Source organism: Microcaecilia unicolor, chromosome 7 (genome assembly GCF_901765095.1).
Source record: "Microcaecilia unicolor chromosome 7, aMicUni1.1, whole genome shotgun sequence".
NCBI lineage: Eukaryota > Metazoa > Chordata > Amphibia > Gymnophiona > Siphonopidae > Microcaecilia > Microcaecilia unicolor.
Window position 1 is genome coordinate 177,240,340 of NC_044037.1, and position 19,553 is coordinate 177,259,892.

Consider the following 19,553-nt stretch of genomic DNA (forward strand, 5'->3'; position numbering starts at 1 on the left):
TAGATAGAAAGCTCTTGTTATTGGTGGCAATGAATTGTCTGGCATTCCCAGAATTTCAACCAGATATTTCTTAACCATTTGTATTGGTGGAACCAATGGTGATCTGGGAAAGTTTACAAAACGTAAATTAAGTCTTTTGGATTGATTTTCCAGAAATTCCATGCGTCTTGAGGTAAAATTCTTTTATTTAATCAAAGTTTGTTCCACAAGTTCCATTTTTCCCAGTTTTTCGGAAAGACGTTTTACCTCAGCAGCCTGGATTTCGTTAACTTGTATCTGTGTTAATGCAGACTCTGCCAAAACTTTAATTGTCTCAGTATTCTTTGATATCAAAGTTTGTAAGGCAGAGAAACTTGTGGAGTTTAGGTCCCAAAGTGACTCTAATGTCACTACAGCCGGTTTTTCAATTTTCCCCATTATAGTGACCGGAAGAGGTGCTTTTATAGCTTGTTCCAAGGTACTCACTGTTTCAGACAAAGCTGTGTGAACCAATGTCATCTCTGGTCTACTCAAGCTTCCAGCGTTTGTTCCAGTTGCCAGCAAATTCCCTCCCTGAGCGCTTCATTCTCCACTTGGGGTTGAAGCGGCAGGACTTGCTTGGAAACTCCCTCTTCCGGGTTGTGGGGGCACCGCACGTAACACAGTGCTTAGGGAGGCCCTGTTTACACTGTCGGCCAGCGTCGATATGTTGGCTCCAGCAGCGGAAGTAGAAACCATCTCTGAGCCGAGCACTATTAGAAACTGCTTCAGCGTCGTCTGATGGAGCTGGGGTAGCCCGCCAGGGACCGAGGGAACTTTCCTGACTTTACCTCTTCTCTTTCCCATCTCAGTGACGGGTAAGTCGCTCTCCTCAGAAGTTGCTAGGGCTATGTTTGTAGACGCGACCGTTGACGCTATTCACACCGTCGCCATCTTGGATCCCCGAAATTTTTAATTACTTTTCACCTTTTTTTTTTTTTTTTTTTAATTTTGTGTTTCTATATCACAGCCTATTTTTTTTTTAAGTTTTACTTTTAATAATATATTTTGCTTTGCTGAAGGTCTCATAAGTTTTGTTAGCTGTGGTGTGTTACTGTATTTTATTAATTAATTTATTTATTTATTTAAAAAATTGCCGTTCCTTTGATGGAGAAGGATTCGGTAAGGTTTTTTTTTCTTATTTCTAGCATGAATTCTGGTGGCCTTTTTTGCTATATTTTGCACTGTATCACAGTATTCCATTCACATACGGTTGCTAATCCATGAACTCATCTGCATATGGTTCATAAAATAATAGATCAGATAGTTTATGATCTCAGTATATGCAGACTATGAACTTGCATGTGTTGGTTTCATTAAATGCCTTTAAGTGTTTTGGGTTTTGAAAGTTGGGAGTTTCTTCTGTGTCACATTTCATGCGTTTTCATCTCTCTCTCTCTCTCTCTCTCTCTCTCTCTCATACTTTTTTTTAAATCTTATGTGTATTATATATATTTTTTAGATTCTAATTGTATTATTTACATGATTTTCATATATCTTTTCCTATTTTTATTTTATGTGCATTACAAATAAGGTGTTTCACAACATATATTGCATGATTTTAGATTGTAATTATTTTTATTAATTGTCAGCTACCATAGTCTGATATTTATATCTGTGTATATTTTTATAGTGCTTGTTACACATTTTGCTTATATTTGATCATATGTAGATTGCATGACTCCTGAAGCAGGTGTGTTTACGCCAAAACACGGCTCCATGTCAAGTCTTTGGTACCTCAATAAATATTGAGTCCTCAACTGGTGCTTCAAGAAACACATTCAAATTCACCTTTAAGAGCCTTGCTTTGGATTTTATTGGAAGGGCTATTTGTCCATCCCTACTTTCTTTTGCCCTCTAAGACATGCCCAGACCATGCCCCCTTGCCATATGGGCGTACTGTAGTGCTAGATGGCCATATCCTGGCCTTATAAAATCAGGATTGGGACATCCACGCGATATGGATATTTAAATGTCTGTTTTCAGATGTCTAAAATGGGAATAGAGCTTCTCAGAGAACCACCATAAGCACCTTTGCGGCCCTTTTTAGTAAGGCACAGTAGGCCTAACACAGGCCTACTGTGCGCCAAAAGGTCACTACTGCGGGATGTGATAGTTTCCCACTCGGTGCGCGTTAATCCCACATTGGAAAATATTTTTATTTTCCAACGTCAGAGGCATGCCCATGGCCTGAGAGTAGGCATGCCTGTGCTAATCAGGTAGCACAGGCACATTACCGCATGCTACGCGATTAGTGTGGGAGTAGTAAAGGAGCCCTTACTGCCTCCTAAATAGGTGGTAGTAAGTGCTTTCATGCTAATGACCACACACTAATGGGGAAATTATCAAGTAGCCATTACAGAAAAACAGGGCAAGGTGGCCATTTTACTACCATGGTAAAAGTGGCCACAGCACATGGAAAACCCACATGATGACACCAGCGGCAGTCACTTTTTAGCATGGCTTGGTAAAAGGACCCCACATGTCTTTATAAAACACCAGCACAAATCCCAAGAATTTGCTCCTAAAATGGACTTTCTATAGGTAATTTTTGTGTGGCATTTTATATGTGTATAATGGCACATACGCATGAGAAATGCTTTGTAAAATTACCCCCTAAGAGGGTAATTCTGTAAGGGTGCCCTTAGATTTAGGTGCTAGAAGAGTGCCTATTTGAAGCTTATTCTGTAAAGAAAAGTCAGCACCTAAATCACAAAAGGCACGTGTAGATATAAGATTTATAACTTATGTGTGTAATTATGGGCCCTAGCCATGCTCTACCCAAACTCCACTTATATACCGCAAGGAGTTCATAAAGACGACAATGCCGTTAACAAAAAGATAATCAGGGAAGGGGACAAGAGGGAGTAGAAGAACCAAAGGACTTGACAAACGGATCAGTTTTGAGTAGTGTTTTGAACTTTGGATATGAAGGTTCCATATGGATGTGAGAGGCAGAGAGTTTCCAGAGGGTTGGAAAAAGATAGCTGAGAAACAGTTAAATGGAAGGCAGGGAGGGATGGTGCCATAAGTAGGTTAGTGGTAGAGAAATGGAGGGAATGTGTTGAGGAATAGGGAATAAGGAGAGAGTTGAGATATGCTGGAGCAGAAGTGAGATGTGATTTGAAGACAAAGCAGAGGGTTTTCAATTAAATGTGGGCTGATATTGGAAGCCAGTGTTCTGAACAAAGCAGTGAGCAGAATGAAAGAGTAATGGCAGAGGACTTGATGAGTTGAAGACATTTGAGTGGAGACTAGAGTATAAGGAATTACAATAATCGATGTGAGAAATAACAGTGGAAAAGAGAAGGGTGTGGATAAGCGGTGGATCGAGTAAAGAGTGCAGGGCCTAAATACGGTGTAGAGCAAAGAAAGAGGAGTGGGCAACAGAATCAATCTAGGGTTTAAAGGTCAGTTTAGAATTGAAAGTGATCAACATTTTGACGGTGTCACAGAAAGAGAGTGGATGGTTATTGAGAGAAGGGCAGAGGGGTGAGTGTGGGCTGGGGAATACAATGGCTTCACATTTATACAAATAGGTGTTCCCATAAGCCTGTAAATGATTAGAATCTGGCATTTTTGCACGTTCTTCCTGCCTAAACTAGGCGCCTCCTTAATAGAATTACCCCCTAAATGTAAGTTCTTATATTGGACCCATGATTTTAATTTATTACTCCTTCTTTTTTTTTTTTTTTTTTTTTAAACCAGCCACTTTCCTTTCTTATGCCAGCTGCTCTTAGATTCTCGTACATAAGTATTGCCATACTGGGAAAGACCAAAGGTCCATCAAACCCAGCATCCCGTTTCCAACAGTGGCCAATCCAGTTCACAAATAACTGGCAAGATCCCAAAAAAGTACAAAACATTTTATACTGCTTATCCCAGAAATAGTGGATTTTCCCAAGTCCATTTAATAATGGTCTATGGACTTTTCCTTTAGGAAGCCATCTGAACCTTTTATATGAACCTTTTATAAACTCTGCTAAGCTAACCGCCTTTGCCACATTCTCTGGCAACGAATTCCAGAGTTTAATTACACATTGAATGAAGAAACGTTTTCTCTGATTCGTTTTAAATTGTAGCTTCATTGCATGCCCCCTAGTCCTAGTATTTTTGGAAAGCGTAAACAGATGCTTCACATCTACCCGTTGAACTCCACTCATTATTTTATAGACCTCTATCATATCTCCCCTCAGCCGCCTTTTCTCCAAGCTGAAGAGCCCTAGCCGCTTTAGCCTTTCCTCATAGGGAAGTTGTCCCATCCCCTTTATCATTTTCGTTGCCCTTCTCTGCACGTTTTCTAATTCCACTATATCTTTTTTGAGATGCGGCGATCAGAATTGAACACAATATTCAAGGTGCGGTCGCACCATGGAGCTATACAAAGGCATTATAACATCCTCATTTTTGTTTTCCATTCCTTTCCTAATAATACCCAACATTCTATTTGCTTTCTTAGCCGCAGCAGCACACTGAGCAGAAAGTTTCAACGTATCATCAACGATGACACCTAGATCCCTTTCTTAGTCCATGACTCCTAATGTGGAACCTTGCATGACGTAGCTATAATTTGGGTTCCTCTTTCCCACATGCATCACTTTGTACTTGCTCACATTAAATGTCATCTGCCATTTAGACTCCCAGTCTCGTAAGGTCCTCTTGTAATTTTTCACAATCCTCCCGCGATTTAACCACTTTGAATAACTTTGTGCCATCAGCAAATTTAATTACCTCACTAGTTACTTCCATCTCTAGGTCATTTATAAATATGTTAAAAAGCAGCGGTCCCAACACAGACGCCTGGGGAACCCCACTAACTACCCTTCTCCATTGAGAAAACTGGTCATTTAACCCTACTCTCTGTTTTCTATCTTTTAACCAGTTTTTAATCACCAATAGAACACTACCTCCTATCCCATGACTCTCCAATTTCCTCTGGAGTCTTTCATGAGGTACTTTGTCAAACGCCTTCAGAAAATCCAGATACACAATATCAACCGGCTCCCCTTTATCCACACGTTTGTTCACCCCTTCAAAGAAGTGTAGTAGATTGGTGAGGCAAGATTTCCCTTCACTAAATCCACGTTGACTTTGTCTCATTAATCCATGCTTTTGAATATGCTCTGTAATTTTGTTCTTAATTATAGTCTCTACCATTTTGCCTGGCACTGACGTCAGACTCACGGCTTGTACAGAGCTCAGTATGTATGGTAGAGCCCCTAAAGCTCAAAAACATTCTTAGTCAGCAAGCTTCACTCTGGTTAAACAGTTATTGAACTGAAAGAAGTGTTGACTCCATATCATTCCTTCAGATTAGCCTAGTGCCTGTATGTCTGTACTGTCCAGATCTGTGCAGAGCCCTCACTGCATCCTCCTGACCCATGTGGCAATGTTTCAGTAGAAGCAGGAGCTTAGAAACAGGTAGAGACAGCACCCTGTGAATCTCTGCTGTTATTGTGTAGGTCTAACTTCTCTTCACAGTTTTGTGCAGTGTTTAATCAATCCTGTAGTTGTGAAACAAAGGCCAAAGTCTAGGCAGTACTGGTGGAATGTTGACAGTTCAGACTGTAATGTGTGTTGGAATTCAGCTGTGACACTGGGATTAATATTTCTTCTCAGAAATTCTACTGAAGCCTTTAAAGCCAGCAGAGGGTGGGGGTGAGGGCTTAGCCTTATGCTGCTAGCCTTTTAGATATGACTATCTTTTGGTGTTGGAGTTCTGTGCAGAGAGAAGAGCCCCCTCCCCCTTTTGAATCCTGAACCCCCTTTCTTATGATACTTGGGACTACATTTCAGAATGCTTAGTTGCCATTTGCATGTGTAACTCAAATTATACAAGGCAATTTTTAATGAAGACACTGCTTTATATGTATGTGTGGCAGCACACACAAATTTGAAAGAATCGTGTTCCGAGCTTGGTTTGGGTAGCCCTTCCAAGTATATGTTCCCTATTTTAGACTGACTATACATATACCTCCAAAAATGCCACGTTGACATTTATTGTACACTTGCTTTGAGTCATGTGTAAATTCCCAGCTAATGTCTCATTTGAATGTGGGATTTGGTGATGTGCCTGAATGGGGTATTATGTTTACATCTCTGCTGTTCTAAACCACCTGACTATGCAAAAAGTTCCAGTTTCAGAAGTCGGCTTCCAAATCAACTTCACACGGACATGCAGGTTTACAAAATCACAACTTATGCATGTATGTTATGCTGCTCTCTCGCTCCTTTTTTTTTTTTTGACTGTGTTAATTTATAAAATGGGCTTTTCTGTTGTGCACTGTGTGAAATATACATGTTTCTTTGGTGGCTCACTGAAAAAGTAAATGACATCTAATAAAGTCTACTAAATACAAGGACCTAAGTGTCCAATGAACAGCCTTCCTGTCACATGTGCTGTGGGAGGTTTCCCTTCACACACTAGCTCTCCTTAATTTCTCTGATCTAAAGGGAACTGAGCCCTACCAAGTAAAGCTGCATACATACTAAGAGTTTCACATTCCTTTGTTTGCATTTAACAGGTGGAAGAAAACCGGAGCAGTTTGTTCTTCTTTTTACTGTTTTTAAGATTTTTCCCCATGACCCCAAACTGGTTCTTGAACATCACCTCGCCAATCCTGAATATTCCTGTAGCTCAATTCTTCTTCTCTGTTCTCATAGGTAAGATTTAGCTTATTAGAGTATTTTGGGGGATGTGGGGAAGATCCTGGAAGATTGAGGAGGAGATCAAGGGTTACCGTGATGAATCCCAGTAGGGTACATTCATTGAGGGGTAAATCTGTATGTGTAGGTCAACTAGACTGGCAAAGGTTTTGGTGCTGTGAAACTTCCTGCTCCCCTATTCCCCTACCAAATTCCAATCCTACCCATTCCCTGACCCCCCAGAATGCTTCCAAAACTGATTTGATTCCCTTTTCGTCCCAGACCTCTGTTCTTTTGCTCCAGCTGTTCCCACCCCCTCCACCCCATGCAGATAACTGTGTTCTAGATATGGCACAATGTGCTGTCATGAAAAACGTCCAAATCGAGATTTTCTTGGATTTCAGATATTTTTCTCTGCAGTGAGTGCAAATCACAAGGGGGCATGTTGGGGTTGGGATTTGGGCATTCCCAAAACATGGACATTTTTCTGCCATAATGGAACAAAGCAAAACGTCCAGGGTTAAAAGTTAGATGTTTTGGTCTAGACCTTTTTCAGTCGTGAATTAAAAGTCACAAAAAGGTGCCCTAAATAACCAGATGACCACTGGAGGAATTAAGGCATGATCTTCCATACTCCTTCAGTGGTTACAGACACCCTCTCGTCCCCCAAAGTTGTGATTAAAAAATAGTATACTAAGCTCTATGATAGCTTCAGATGTTATAGCTAGTCCTATTAGAGCAGCAAGCAGGTCCCTGGAGTAGCCTAGTGCAGTGCACTTTAAAGAAGGGGACTCAGGCCCAAATCCCACTCTAACTGGGAACATGTGAGCCCTCCAAAACCCACCAGAAACCTACTCTGCCTAAGTATAGGTGACACCTGCAGGCATAAGGGCTGTTGTAGCGGTGTGTGGTTGGGTCTTCATTGATTTGTTTTTTTTCTTGCTCTGTTCTTTCTTGTATTTTCTTCTTATACTGTTGGTCTTCCTTTTTTTTTTTTTTCTTTTGTAAGCCACATTGGCCCTAATCAGGGATTAAGCAGGTTATAAATGGCCAGATTAGATTAAGAAAGTCATGTACATAATTTACCATAGCAAAATAAAATTACATTTGAGCAAATTATTGAAATCCTCATAAAATAGCAATAAAATGTAACAATATCTGAACAAGCACAACTAAAACTTTTCAACTAAAAAAAAAAATCAAAACTAAAATATAAATAAAAACACAAGAAATGCATCAATTTATCAGCAAAATATGACACTGCAAATAAACCTGAACCATTCAATAAAATTCATTAAGTGCCCCTTTTACTAAGCGGATTTTGCATGCTAAAAATTAGCATGTGCTAAACACTAAGGGCCCTGTTTACTAAGCCACGCTAGAGGTACATTAGCGTTTTTAGTGTGTCCTAACTGTGTATGTGCCTACAATATTCCTATGGGCGCCTACATAGGGCGCACTAATTTTGTGCATGTGCTAAAAATGCTAGCACACCTTAGTAAACAGGGCCTTAAGATGCCTATTATATCCCTATAGGCGTCTTATTGTTTAGCGCACGCTAAATCCTCTAGTGTGCCTTAGTAAAAATGGCCCTAAATTGTGGAAAATAAATACATCCAAGAAACAGTTTAATATGTATCAAAGTTGTAATATATTTGTATTAAAAATAAACAAAGGATTTGTTAATGGAGAATGTAAGAGCTGCAGTAGCTGTTGCACAAGGCTTACACTGGAGAACAGTGGGTTCAGTTCATCTCCATTGTTTTGCCTGTACACCTGGCATATAACACCGAATATTTGGGTTTTAACTAAATATCAACTGTGATAAAAGGTTTAATTCAGATTGGCAAGAGCAGGGAAACAGCCATGTGAAAGCTAGCAGGAATGTGGAGAAAGCTTTTGATCATGTCCATTGAGAGTTTTGTGTGCTGTGCTGGAGAAAGTGGGAGTGGGACTCAGGTTTTGATTGTGGCTTAAGAAACTATGGAGCTCATTTTCAAAACCAAAAAAGTGATAAGGTGACAGAAGGGTTTGTTTCTCTCAAAACATCCAAGTTGCAATTTTCGACACCCTGATTTTAGACATTTTGCTCCACAGTTTGTCCAAATTTCAAAGGGGCATGTTAGGAGTGTGTTTTGGGTAGGACATGGGTGGCACCAAAAGATAGACATTTTTCTGCAATAATGGAACAACATGAAAATGCCTAGGGCCAAAATTAAGACGCTTTTGGATAGAATTGTTTCAGTCATGACTAAGTGATTGTTGTGGGTCGGGCCGGCTGGGCATACATGTGCTGAAGATGTGGGCACCATGGAAACGGCGTCGGGAGCCAGCTTGAGAAGGCTCTCATGGCTGCTGGCTTAACAGAGCCGTGCAGCAGAAAATGATTGTGCATCGGGTTACTGGGACAAGTGTTGCAGAAGATGACTTCTGCCAAAGATAAGGGACAGCTATTTTCTTTATTTGCACTGATAGGGACCTTTTGAAAAGTTGTTTTTTGAGAGAAGTCAGAGTTTTAAAATGCAGCACGTGCCCGATTCTCTGACAGAGCTGTATGCAGGGTTCTGTCAGAGTCCCAGGCAAGATTCTAAACTGCCGAGTTAGGCAGTTGGGTGGGTTAGCCTGACAGTGATAGAAGTGTATGTGTGAATGTCTGTCATGTGGGGCTAAAAGGAAGTATTTTGTGAAAAAAATGTGGTGTTAGTGTTTGAGAAGAGTGTGCTTGAGTAGTTAATTGACCAAGAAGCCAAGTTTTGTTTTGGCTTCAATGCGTTTGACTGAATGACTGTGCAGGGGTATAGTAGTAGTTCAGGTGTAGTCATCCTTGGTATCCCACAGTCACTGAAGCTGCGTAAACAGTAGGGAAGACTATTAATTCACTGAAAAAATATTGTTCCTGTGACTCCTGCAGAGATTATTAACTTTGGCTCTGATAAAATACCATTAGAAATTTAGGAAGGCAGCATAGCAAAGTGTAGCAGCTATCAGTAGCTGGGAAAGATCTGTCTCAAATGCCAAATTAAAGTAAGGCAGATTCAGTTTATCCTTTGAGAGACCTGCTCACTCTAAACTGAGAAGCAAGGGAGCAAATAAGGAGTTGTAACAAATTTTGGGCCCTGTTTACTAAGGTGTGTTAGTGTTTTTAGCACGCGTGCGCTAACAATGTGGGCGCCTATAGGGATATTGTAGGCATGTACATGGTTAACACGCATTAAAAATGTTAACGTGCCTATAACACTGCTTAAACAGGGCCCTTTATCAATATTACAGACTCAGAGTGAAGGTTCTGAGCTTAACAGGAACACTGGTTGGTGATGGAAACAATTCGTTGGTTGGAAAAAAGAGTTGTGTATTTTTTTTGTTTTTTAAGTTTAAGCAGACTTTTGCTAATACACTAAAAATTGGCAAATGTTTCTAGTTAAATTGGCTTTAAATATTCAGTTGAAAATAGGGTGCCTGAGGTATGAAAGTTCTGTTACGTAGTATAAATAATTTTGAGGGAGGATGCTAGCAGGGACTGTAATTATTCTTTTTTTGCAAACTAGATAGGGAAAACCTGGGGAGCCAATAACTTTACAAGCTTTCCTGAGATAGTTAAGGTATTTCAATTTTTGAGTTGGTAAAGTCAGGGAGTAGCAAATAAAGGAGAATATGGAATTGCTAAGCTACAGTAGAAATCAAACAAAATAAAACATGGAAAGGAAAATAAGATGATACCTTTTTTATTGGACATAACTTAATACATTTCTTGATTAGCTTTTAAAGGTTGCCCTTCTTCGTCAGATCGGAAATAAGCAAATGTGGTAGCAGATAGTATATATAAGAGACATCAAAGCATTACTTTGACAGTCTGACAGAGTGGGAGGGTGGGGGTATGCATGGGGCCATGAAAACATTTCATTGATATTCTGACAGGATCGTGTGGGAAGGTGAGAGGAGGGTGATAAACAGAGAAATACAACTTTATGGTTTATAATGGGCTAGAATTTGATGTTTCTCTTGTATATACTATCTGCTACCACATTTGCTTATTTCCGATCTGACGAAGAAGGGCAACCTTCGAAAGCTAATCAAGAAATGTATTAAGTTATGTCCAATAAAATCATCTTCTTTTCTTTTCCATGTTTTATTTTGTTTGATTTCTATTGATAACCTTTAAGAGTGGACTAACACGGCTACCACACCTCTCTACTGAGCTACAATGAAAGAAAGGTGAAGGCAGAAGAGAAGCCAAGAAAGATTGGCGAGAGAAATTTGTAATGCAGTGAGACTGACAGACAAAAGAGACGGACAAAAAGGAAAATTAAAAAAAAACAACCTGAATTTGTACTTACCAGGGTGGGGGGGGGGGGGGGGGGGGGGGGGGGGGTCCTGAAATCCTGAAGCACCTGTTAAAAGAGAAAAAAATGATACAGAGTATCTGTTCATTTGCATGAATACATTGATGTTAATTTTAGTTTTTCATTAATTGAAAGTTTAAAGTTACTTATCTGATATTGTCTCTGTTGAACCAATTAGTTTGTGCACTGGCTAGTTAGGGTACTAGAAAGAGAAAAACATAAAAAAAACATTTGCTTATAACTTTTTGTTATTGAGCTTTATTGAAGGTTTGTTTGACTTAAGACCAATGTTCATCAAGGCCAGTATCCTGTTTCCAAGAACTTGGGAAGATCCAAGAACATAAGAACATCCTAGAAATGAGCAGTGGATTTTCCTAAGTCCATCTTAATAATGGCTTATGCATTTAACTGCTTTAACCACATTCTCTGGCAATGAGTTCCAGAGTTTACTTACATGTTGAGTGAAGAAATATTTTCTTTGATTTTGTTTTAAATGTACTACTTAGTAGCATTATTGCATGCCCCCTAGTCCTAGTATTTTTGGAAAGAGTAAACAAACGATTCATGTCTACCCATTCCACTGCACTCCATTCAGTATTTTATAGATCTCTATCATCCCTTTCCTCAGCCGTCTGTTCTCCAAGCTGAAGAGCCCTAGCAGTCTTTCCTCATAGAGAAGTCATCCCATCCCCTTTAGAGTATTGATATGTAGGGTAGGAAAGAATATCTGGAGGAGAGTTTAATCAGGGACTTCTTGAAGATAATACAGGGACATTGTGGACACTATTACACACCTGACATCCACTTTTTAAATCTGGGCTTTATTTCATTCTCTCTTGATACTTTTGTGCTGTTGGGAAGTTGTTATTGTTCTCTGAAGAAAGACGATGGGGTGGGGCTTTTGGGGGTTGCTGTAAAATATAAAAATAAGTTTTGAGATCCCAATTGTAGCAGAGATGGTTACATTTGTTAAATTGAATAACAATTTAACAACAGTCCAAAGCATAAATTTGGGGCACACAGCAGTGTTCCCTCTAAACTGAGCAGGAGTCCTCCAGCTACAGTTCTGCCAGTGGGGGGTGCTGTTTCACCATCACATTTTCAATATCGAGGGACAGGCAAGCTCTACTGGACTCCAGGAAACCTGGCTGTCCCTAGTGACTGAAAACACAATATTGAAATACCAGCAATGTAGGTGGTGGATTTTCACTCAGAAAGAACAGTGGCACACAGGAGGCAGAGACACCCTTGCATAAGATAGATGGGGCTTTATTGCCCTGTACCCCTAACACACTCTCGAGTTCTAGAATTCAAGAGTGTATGGTAAGATGTGAGGGCCTACTAGCAGTGTGAAGTTAAGTACTGAATGGTGTATGAAGGAGAGATCACACTGTTTCAGAGTACTGTCAGTACTGTACATTCAGTGGTAAGACAGGTACCAATCAGTGAAGGAGAACAAAAAATGTTGAAATGGGGAAGAGCCTTTCTGCAAATCATTTTAGCTTGATAGAGCACTTGTCAAGTTGTTCAGCACTATTAAAAGGCTTTTTATTTTCTATGTTCGATTGCGGCCGTTTCCCCCATTATATAGCACGGAGCCAAGTCCCATAAGTATTGGAGGGCATATACAAATGAGATTAGTTTGAGTACACTGTGGGCAACCATTTATTGCTTGTTTTTACAGTATTTATTATAAACATAACTTGCTCTACTACTAAGTACGTAGAGTATGCCGACATTGTAGCCTGCATGTGAATCGTACTTGTTTTGACCCTTTTCTGTAATGCACCAGTTATTGGAACAACTTATCATGTATAAAAAGGGGGCTTATGTATATACTAGCAGTTGAGCCCGTAAAAACGGGCTGGTATTGGGGTTTTCCTCCCTCCCCGCAAGGTCGCCACCGCTACCGTCCCGTCCCCCCCCCCCCCCCCGGAGTCGCCGCCATCCCTCCACCCGGCCCGGGCCCTCTCTCTCTCCGCTACTAAACTTACACATCCATTCACCGGAACGCAGCACGCACATCAGCTGAGCTGCCGTCGGCCCTTCCTTCTCTGCCTGTGTCCCGCCCTCCTGTGACATAACGTCAGCGAGGGCGGGACACAGGCAGGGAAGGAAGGCCGATGGCAGCACAGCTGATGTGCATGCTGCGTTCTGGCGAATGGATGTGTAAGTTTAGTAGCGGAGAGAGGGGCCGGGTATGTGTGGGGAGGGTAACGGTAGCGGTGACCTCGGGTGGGCGGGTGCGGTATCAACCTCGGCGGCGCAGTTTCCCTTTCTGTCCCGCCCTCGTCATCACGTATTGACGCGGGGGCGGGACAGAGAGGGAAGTCTCTACTGCGCATTTGCGAGTGAGTCGGTCACTCGCTGTTTATATGTTTGATTGCAATGAAAGAGTGCATTCAGTGATTCAGAACCCAGACAGCCTAAAATGCTTTGTAATATGCTCATTTTGGCTTGCCAGTCCACCTCAAAGATCAGAATTACATTTTCAGTATTTGGTTAGCCCCTCACCACAGCTACCTTTTAGCATGTCAGTGGGTGAATTGACCCGTAAGATTCTTGCATGCTCCATCTTGCATTTGAAAAGTAATTTTTCCCTAATGTTTTATAACCTATTTTTTTTTTCCTTCTAACCTTTTGCAGGTCTCATCCCATACAATTTCATTTGTGTGCAGACAGGTGCCATCCTGTCTCAAATCCAGTCTCTTGATGACATTTTCTCCTGGAGCACTTTGTTCAAATTGCTGGCCATAGCTTTGGTGGCACTAATACCTGGCACCCTCATCAAAAGATTTAGCCACACCCACTTGAAATTGGACGACACAGACCTGGACACCCCTCTTATCAATGGCAGAAAGGCCATGTGATGGGATTCATTTACTCAATGCCACCAGCATTAAAAACAAATCAAACAAACAAAAAAACCCCCACTGTCTCATTCTGCATCCTGCAGAGAGTAGAAGTCTACAAGAATCGCTGTTCATTACAAAACTATTTTTCTAAACTTTCTTAAACTGAATTTGTATAATTTGAAGCACTGTCGGTCTTAAGCTTCTGGCAGCTGTTGCAAAGAGAGCAATTTTTGATTAAAACTGTCCACAGAAAATCAAAGTTGTGGGCATCCAAAATTGTGACAGTGTGAACTGGGAATATTCTGTGTAAGTAAATAACATGAATTACAGATGACCCGTCATGTTTTGGGAAGGGTGAGTATGTTGCTGCCTGATCTCGCTGACCTGAGGCTTTGAAACCAGTATGAATGTATTGCCTTTTTCCATATTTCTTTTGTATATTCTCTAAATAGTTGGTTTCTAGATCTGAGGTATGCTATTAATTTCTGCACAGGAAAAAGTGTGTACCAGCATACAACAGTGTTCTGAGGTTATAATAATGGCTCCTGTTAAAAATTTCATGATTCCATGCTACTTGAATTTAGTGAGCAAGAATTAATGTGATATAAATTCCCGTAGTGCATTGCACAAAGATTGCGTGCTGCTACAGAAGCAAGCCTAATGTATTTCCGTTACACAATGTGTATTTACAGCAGTGAGCATTATTGAACAGTGAATATAATGTGGTATATTTCCTGCTTTTAAGAATCTGCTACTTCGTCAGCAGGTATCCCATTTTTGCTCATAGGCACTGCTGGAGTTTCTTACTTGAAAGGTTTGTGATCTTCCGAGGGTAGGAATAAGTCATATGGTGTTGGAATTAAAAGAAACATGCACCTCCAGCAATAAGCCAACGAGTAGTAATGCAGTCTGTGACTGATTTGATTAAAATACACTGCTGCATTAACCTGGAGTATTTATCTTAGGTTTTTTTGTTACATTTGTACCCCGCGCTTTCCCACTCATAGCAGGTTCAATGCGGCTTACATATTATATACAGGTACTTATTTGTACCTGGGGCAATGGAGGGTTGTGACTTGCCCAGAGTCACAAGGAGCTGCCTGTGCCTGAAGTGGGAATTGAACTCAGTTCCCCAGGACCAGAGTCCACCACCCTAACCACTAGGCCACTCCTCCACTCCATTATTTGTGATGAACCTATTTACTAATAATGCATTATTGCATGGTAGCGCACGCCAGTGAATCAGCCTAAAAGTTGAACCAATCTGATCCCATTCCATGTGAAGTCTTTTATGACATGGCTCAGAATGTGGTGGCCCACTGCTCAGGAGATTTGAAGGGGAGCTTCTTGTAAGGTTTCAGAATGACAACTTAGCAGGAATATATTTCTTTGGTACAGGGTAAATTAGTAATATTGTGCTGGATGTCCTGAAGGGACTTACAAAGTACCAGCTGGCATGTTAAGTTTAACTTTTAACGTAACTTTATAACCATAAGGGGTTAAGCACTGAAATAAGTTTCTAAGAAGGCAGTTGGTTGCCCTGTACTTTACAAACCTTCAAAGTTGGATATTCAAGTATCTAGCTGAGATGGTTGAGCTACAGGTGATCCTTTCTTAGGGGATGAAGTAGTCACTAGGGAGAAAATTTTCAAAGCTATTTACCGAGGTAAATGGGCTGTAAGCATGTACACAAATTGCATATGAACTTTTAGCCAGGAGAGTAGAAGTCATCATTGGTGTTGGGTAAACAACATATTTAGTTTGGATTTTCAAATCTATGTGTGCTGTTTCCCAGATAAAAAAAAATCTGTCTGCAGGCAAAACATGTGCAAAGTCCATGAATCTTTTGTACCCTTGAACAATTTTCAAGTGAAAACTGTATAGTAACATAGTAAATGATGACAGATAAAGACTAGCATGGTCCATCTGGTAGTCTGCTACATGTGTCCTTTCCCTTTGAAAATGTAAGTCTAAAATTGTACCCAGGGACTTTGCAGCTAGGTGAAATGCTTAAAACCTGCCCCCTACATGACCCTTTGCTTTGTTTAGATCTCTCTGTATATGCTGGAGAGATATGGTGCCATATACAGATAAGAGTTTTCTTTCAAACCTGCTAAAATACAAACTTTCCACCCAAAAGAAGTGTCAGAATTAAGGTTAAAGGATAGAATTCCATTTCCCTGGATGTAAAAGAAACATGTGGCCTATACGTAGTAAGTAATGGCAGATAAAGACTGAAATGGTCCATCACCCATTCTGCCCAGTGAGATAGTGAGGACGGTAACTTCTGCTCTATGCAGGTTACACGTTGTACAATAGGAACAGAAGTGGTGTCAGCTTCTGCTTCCATGAGCTGTTCAGCTGATAAAATCCCTAATGCCCAGTAGTAAAGAGCCCTCCTACAACCTACAAAAATGCAGACATCAACTCACCCATTAAACTTTATACTTCACGTGTCTAACTTCTTAAGATATAAACAATTCAAAGACAACCAATTCTTCTCATCTGCAAAATATTTCACAATTCATTTGACCTCAGTGATGTTCATTGCCACCGAAAAACTGTTTTTATGGCAATGCTAGCAACATCCATCATCTTCATAGGTCAGCTTTTTTCAATCATTAAAGCTTTCATATATCTTAGTTTATAAACTTTTAAATTTTTCCACTTATCTTACTCCGTTTAACATCGGACCCAGGGGTTACAGTTGTCCCCACCCATCAACTCACCCAGCATAATGCATCTCAGTGTAAAACTACAGGTTCTCCATTGACAAGCAGAAACCAGACAAGTGGAGTGACTTCATGTAATGGTGCTGGCACAGACCAGGGCATGTTTGACCTTTCTTGTGTGCAGCTGTCCCCTCAGTGTCCTAAGTTTTGTTTTTCCACTCTTTCAGAATGGAATTTGAAGAGAATCTGTTCTTGTCTTACCAATGATGTGTTCATCATTATTTCTGTGTTTATTTGTTTTTATTATTTTTTGCCTAACAAAACGATATATCTTTCAAATGTAGTTTTCTTTGTTTCTCACCGTGGTATCATGGCACAAGCCAAACTAGGAATCTGTACCTGGCTCCCATGCGATAGAATGATGAAGAACATAGTAAATACATATTATGGTTGTATAATTGTGATCCGCCAAGGACTCTTTGATTGTGCGGAATATACATTAAAAAAAAAAAAAATAAACATGATAGCCATGAGATCTGTGTCATGTGCCTGGGTCCCACTGTCCAGCATATACAATCGCTATGATTGTGGAAGGATACACACCAGGGCCAGGAGTCTTCCCCTCCCCCCAGAAGAATGAAGCTGAGGTGTGCTTCCTTAAAATGAAGTCTGGTGCAGAAATCAGTTATCTCTGTACAGTCCAGCAGATCATCTTTCTTGGAACTTGTTTCTGTCCCCTCTGTAGCTGTTGAAAGAGTCCCATCATGAAAAAAGGAGAGCATTGAACTTCTATAGAGGAGTTACAGGTTTCAGCTGAGACTTTTCAACCAAAAGTGCAAGATTCCTCAGCACTGGTGCATTAGTCTGAGCACCAGCAACACATAAGCACAGAAGACCTCAGTCATGGTGCTGCTACATAGTGCTGATACATAGGCGGTTAGCTTGGCAGAGTTTAAAAAGGGGTTAGACGGTTTCCTAAAGGACAAGTCCATAAACCGCTACTAAATGGACTTGGGAAAAATCCACAATTCCAGGAATAACATGTATAGAATGTTTATACGTTTGGGAAGCTTGCCAGGAGCCCTTGGCCTGGATTGGCCGCTGTCACGGACAGGATGCTGGGCTCGATGGACCCTTGGTCTTTTCCCAGTGTGGCATTACTTATGTACTTAAGAAACTCACTGCCTTCTGCACGCTTCCTCTTCAATACCATTCATTGTCTGCAGAGACCTCTATGCTTTCAGTCCCTTTTTGGTGCCTTTGCATAAGAGACGCCAAATATTCAGCCTTCAAATAAAAAGCCGCTAACCTCCACTCCAGTTCTGGTTACAGTGGCAGATGAGTCTCCCTCTTTGGGTTCATCGACCCTGTTGGACCAGCTTTATTCATTTCTACAAAGAATGTTCAGTGACTTTGTGAAAAGACTACTGCGGTGGTTTTCAGGAGTCATTTATTCCTCCACTCCAGCTTTTAATAATCTAATGGTTAGTGCAGTGGACTGGGAACCAGGCTTGATTTCCACTGCACCTCCTTCTGACCCTGTGCAAGTTATTCAACCCTCCATTGCCCTGGTACCAAGTACCAGTATATAACATATAAACCACTTTGATTGTATCACAGAAAGGCAGTATATGAAATGCATGACCCATACTCGTACCCATTCCAGCTTGCACTCCGAGAGTCTCAATCTACCAAGATCACTCTGCTGGCAATGGGTGTACAGTCTGCTCAAGATGCCGTAGTTTCACTCCTACCTTTATTAGATTTAGAGGTGCAAGAGGATCACTCCTTGAATCCATCCTTTCCTCTACCCATTCATGGACTTTTTATGAAGGATCCTCTACAGGAGAAGACCTGTTTGTCCAGGATCAGTTTCAGTGGAAGTTGTGTGATTCTGTTGTGGTCAGCCCAGTTCCATGAAGTGATTAATATCTTGTTTCCTTTTGTCTTTCTTTGATGGATGGTGGAACGACATTGCTGCTTGCTTCCTTGTGCAGCACTGCTTGGTTGAAGAAAGTTGATACAGATAAGTTACCAGTGTTGGCTAGTTTATACAGTGGGGGAAATAAGTATTTGATCCCTTGCTGATTTTGTAAGTGTGCCCACTGACAAAGACATGAGCAGCCCATAATTGAAGGGTAGGTTATTGGTAACAGTGAGAGATAGCACATCACAAATTAAATCCGGAAAATCACATTGTGGAAAGTATATGAATTTATTTGCATTCTGCAGAGGGAAATAAGTATTTAATCCCTCTGGCAAACAAGACCTAATACTTGGTGGCAAAACCCTTGTTGGCAAGCACAGCGGTCAGACGTCTTCTGTAGTTGATGATGAGGTTTGCACACATGTCAGGAGGAATTTTGGTCCACTCCTCTTTGCAGATCATCTCTAAATCATTAAGAGTTCTGGGCTGTCGCTTGGCAACTCGCAGCTTCAGCTCCCTCCATAAGTTTTCAATGGGATTAAGGTCTGGTGACTGGCTAGGCCACTCCATGACCCTAATGTGCTTCTTCCTGAGCCACTCCTTTGTTGCCTTGGCTGTATGTTTTGGGTCATTGTCGTGCTGGAAGACCCAGCCACGACCCATTTTTAAGGCCCTGGCGGAGGGAAGGAGGTTGTCACTCAGAATTGTACGGTACATGGCCCCATCCATTCTCCCATTGATGCGGTGAAGTAGTCCTGTGCCCTTAGCAGAGAAACACCCCCAAAACATAACATTTCCACCTCCATGCTTGACAGTGGGGACGGTGTTCTTTGGGTCATAGGCAGCATTTCTCTTCCTCCAAACACGGCGAGTTGAGTTCATGCCAAAGAGCTCAATTTTTGTCTCATCTGACCACAGCACCTTCTCCCAATCACTCTCGGCATCATCCAGGTGTTCACTGGCAAACTTCAGACGGGCCGTCACATGTGCCTTCCGGAGCAGGGGGACCTTGCGGGCACTGCAGGATTGCAATCCGTTATGTCGTAATGTGTTACCAATGGTTTTCGTGGTGACAGTGGTCCCAGCTGCCTTGAGA

The 19,553-nt window shown here is 41.1% G+C and overlaps 1 protein-coding gene across 2 annotated transcripts in view; it reads left to right on the forward strand.

Annotated features, from left to right (window-relative positions):
* TMEM41A (transmembrane protein 41A) overlaps positions 1-19,553 on the forward strand; it is a 35,899-nt gene that overhangs the window by 12,829 nt on the left and 3,517 nt on the right. The window contains exons 4-5 of one of the 2 annotated variants that reach the window (XR_003942852.1): positions 6,543-6,681; positions 13,650-14,212. Coding sequence is in view for 1 of the 2 variants with exons in the window: in XM_030209873.1 (XP_030065733.1) it covers positions 6,543-6,681; positions 13,650-13,873 (363 nt within the window). In the remaining variant the exon portion in view is untranslated. Of the gene's footprint in view, positions 1-6,542; positions 6,682-13,649; positions 14,822-19,553 lie in introns of those variants that run through there. The other variant, XM_030209873.1, reaches the window with a different exon arrangement.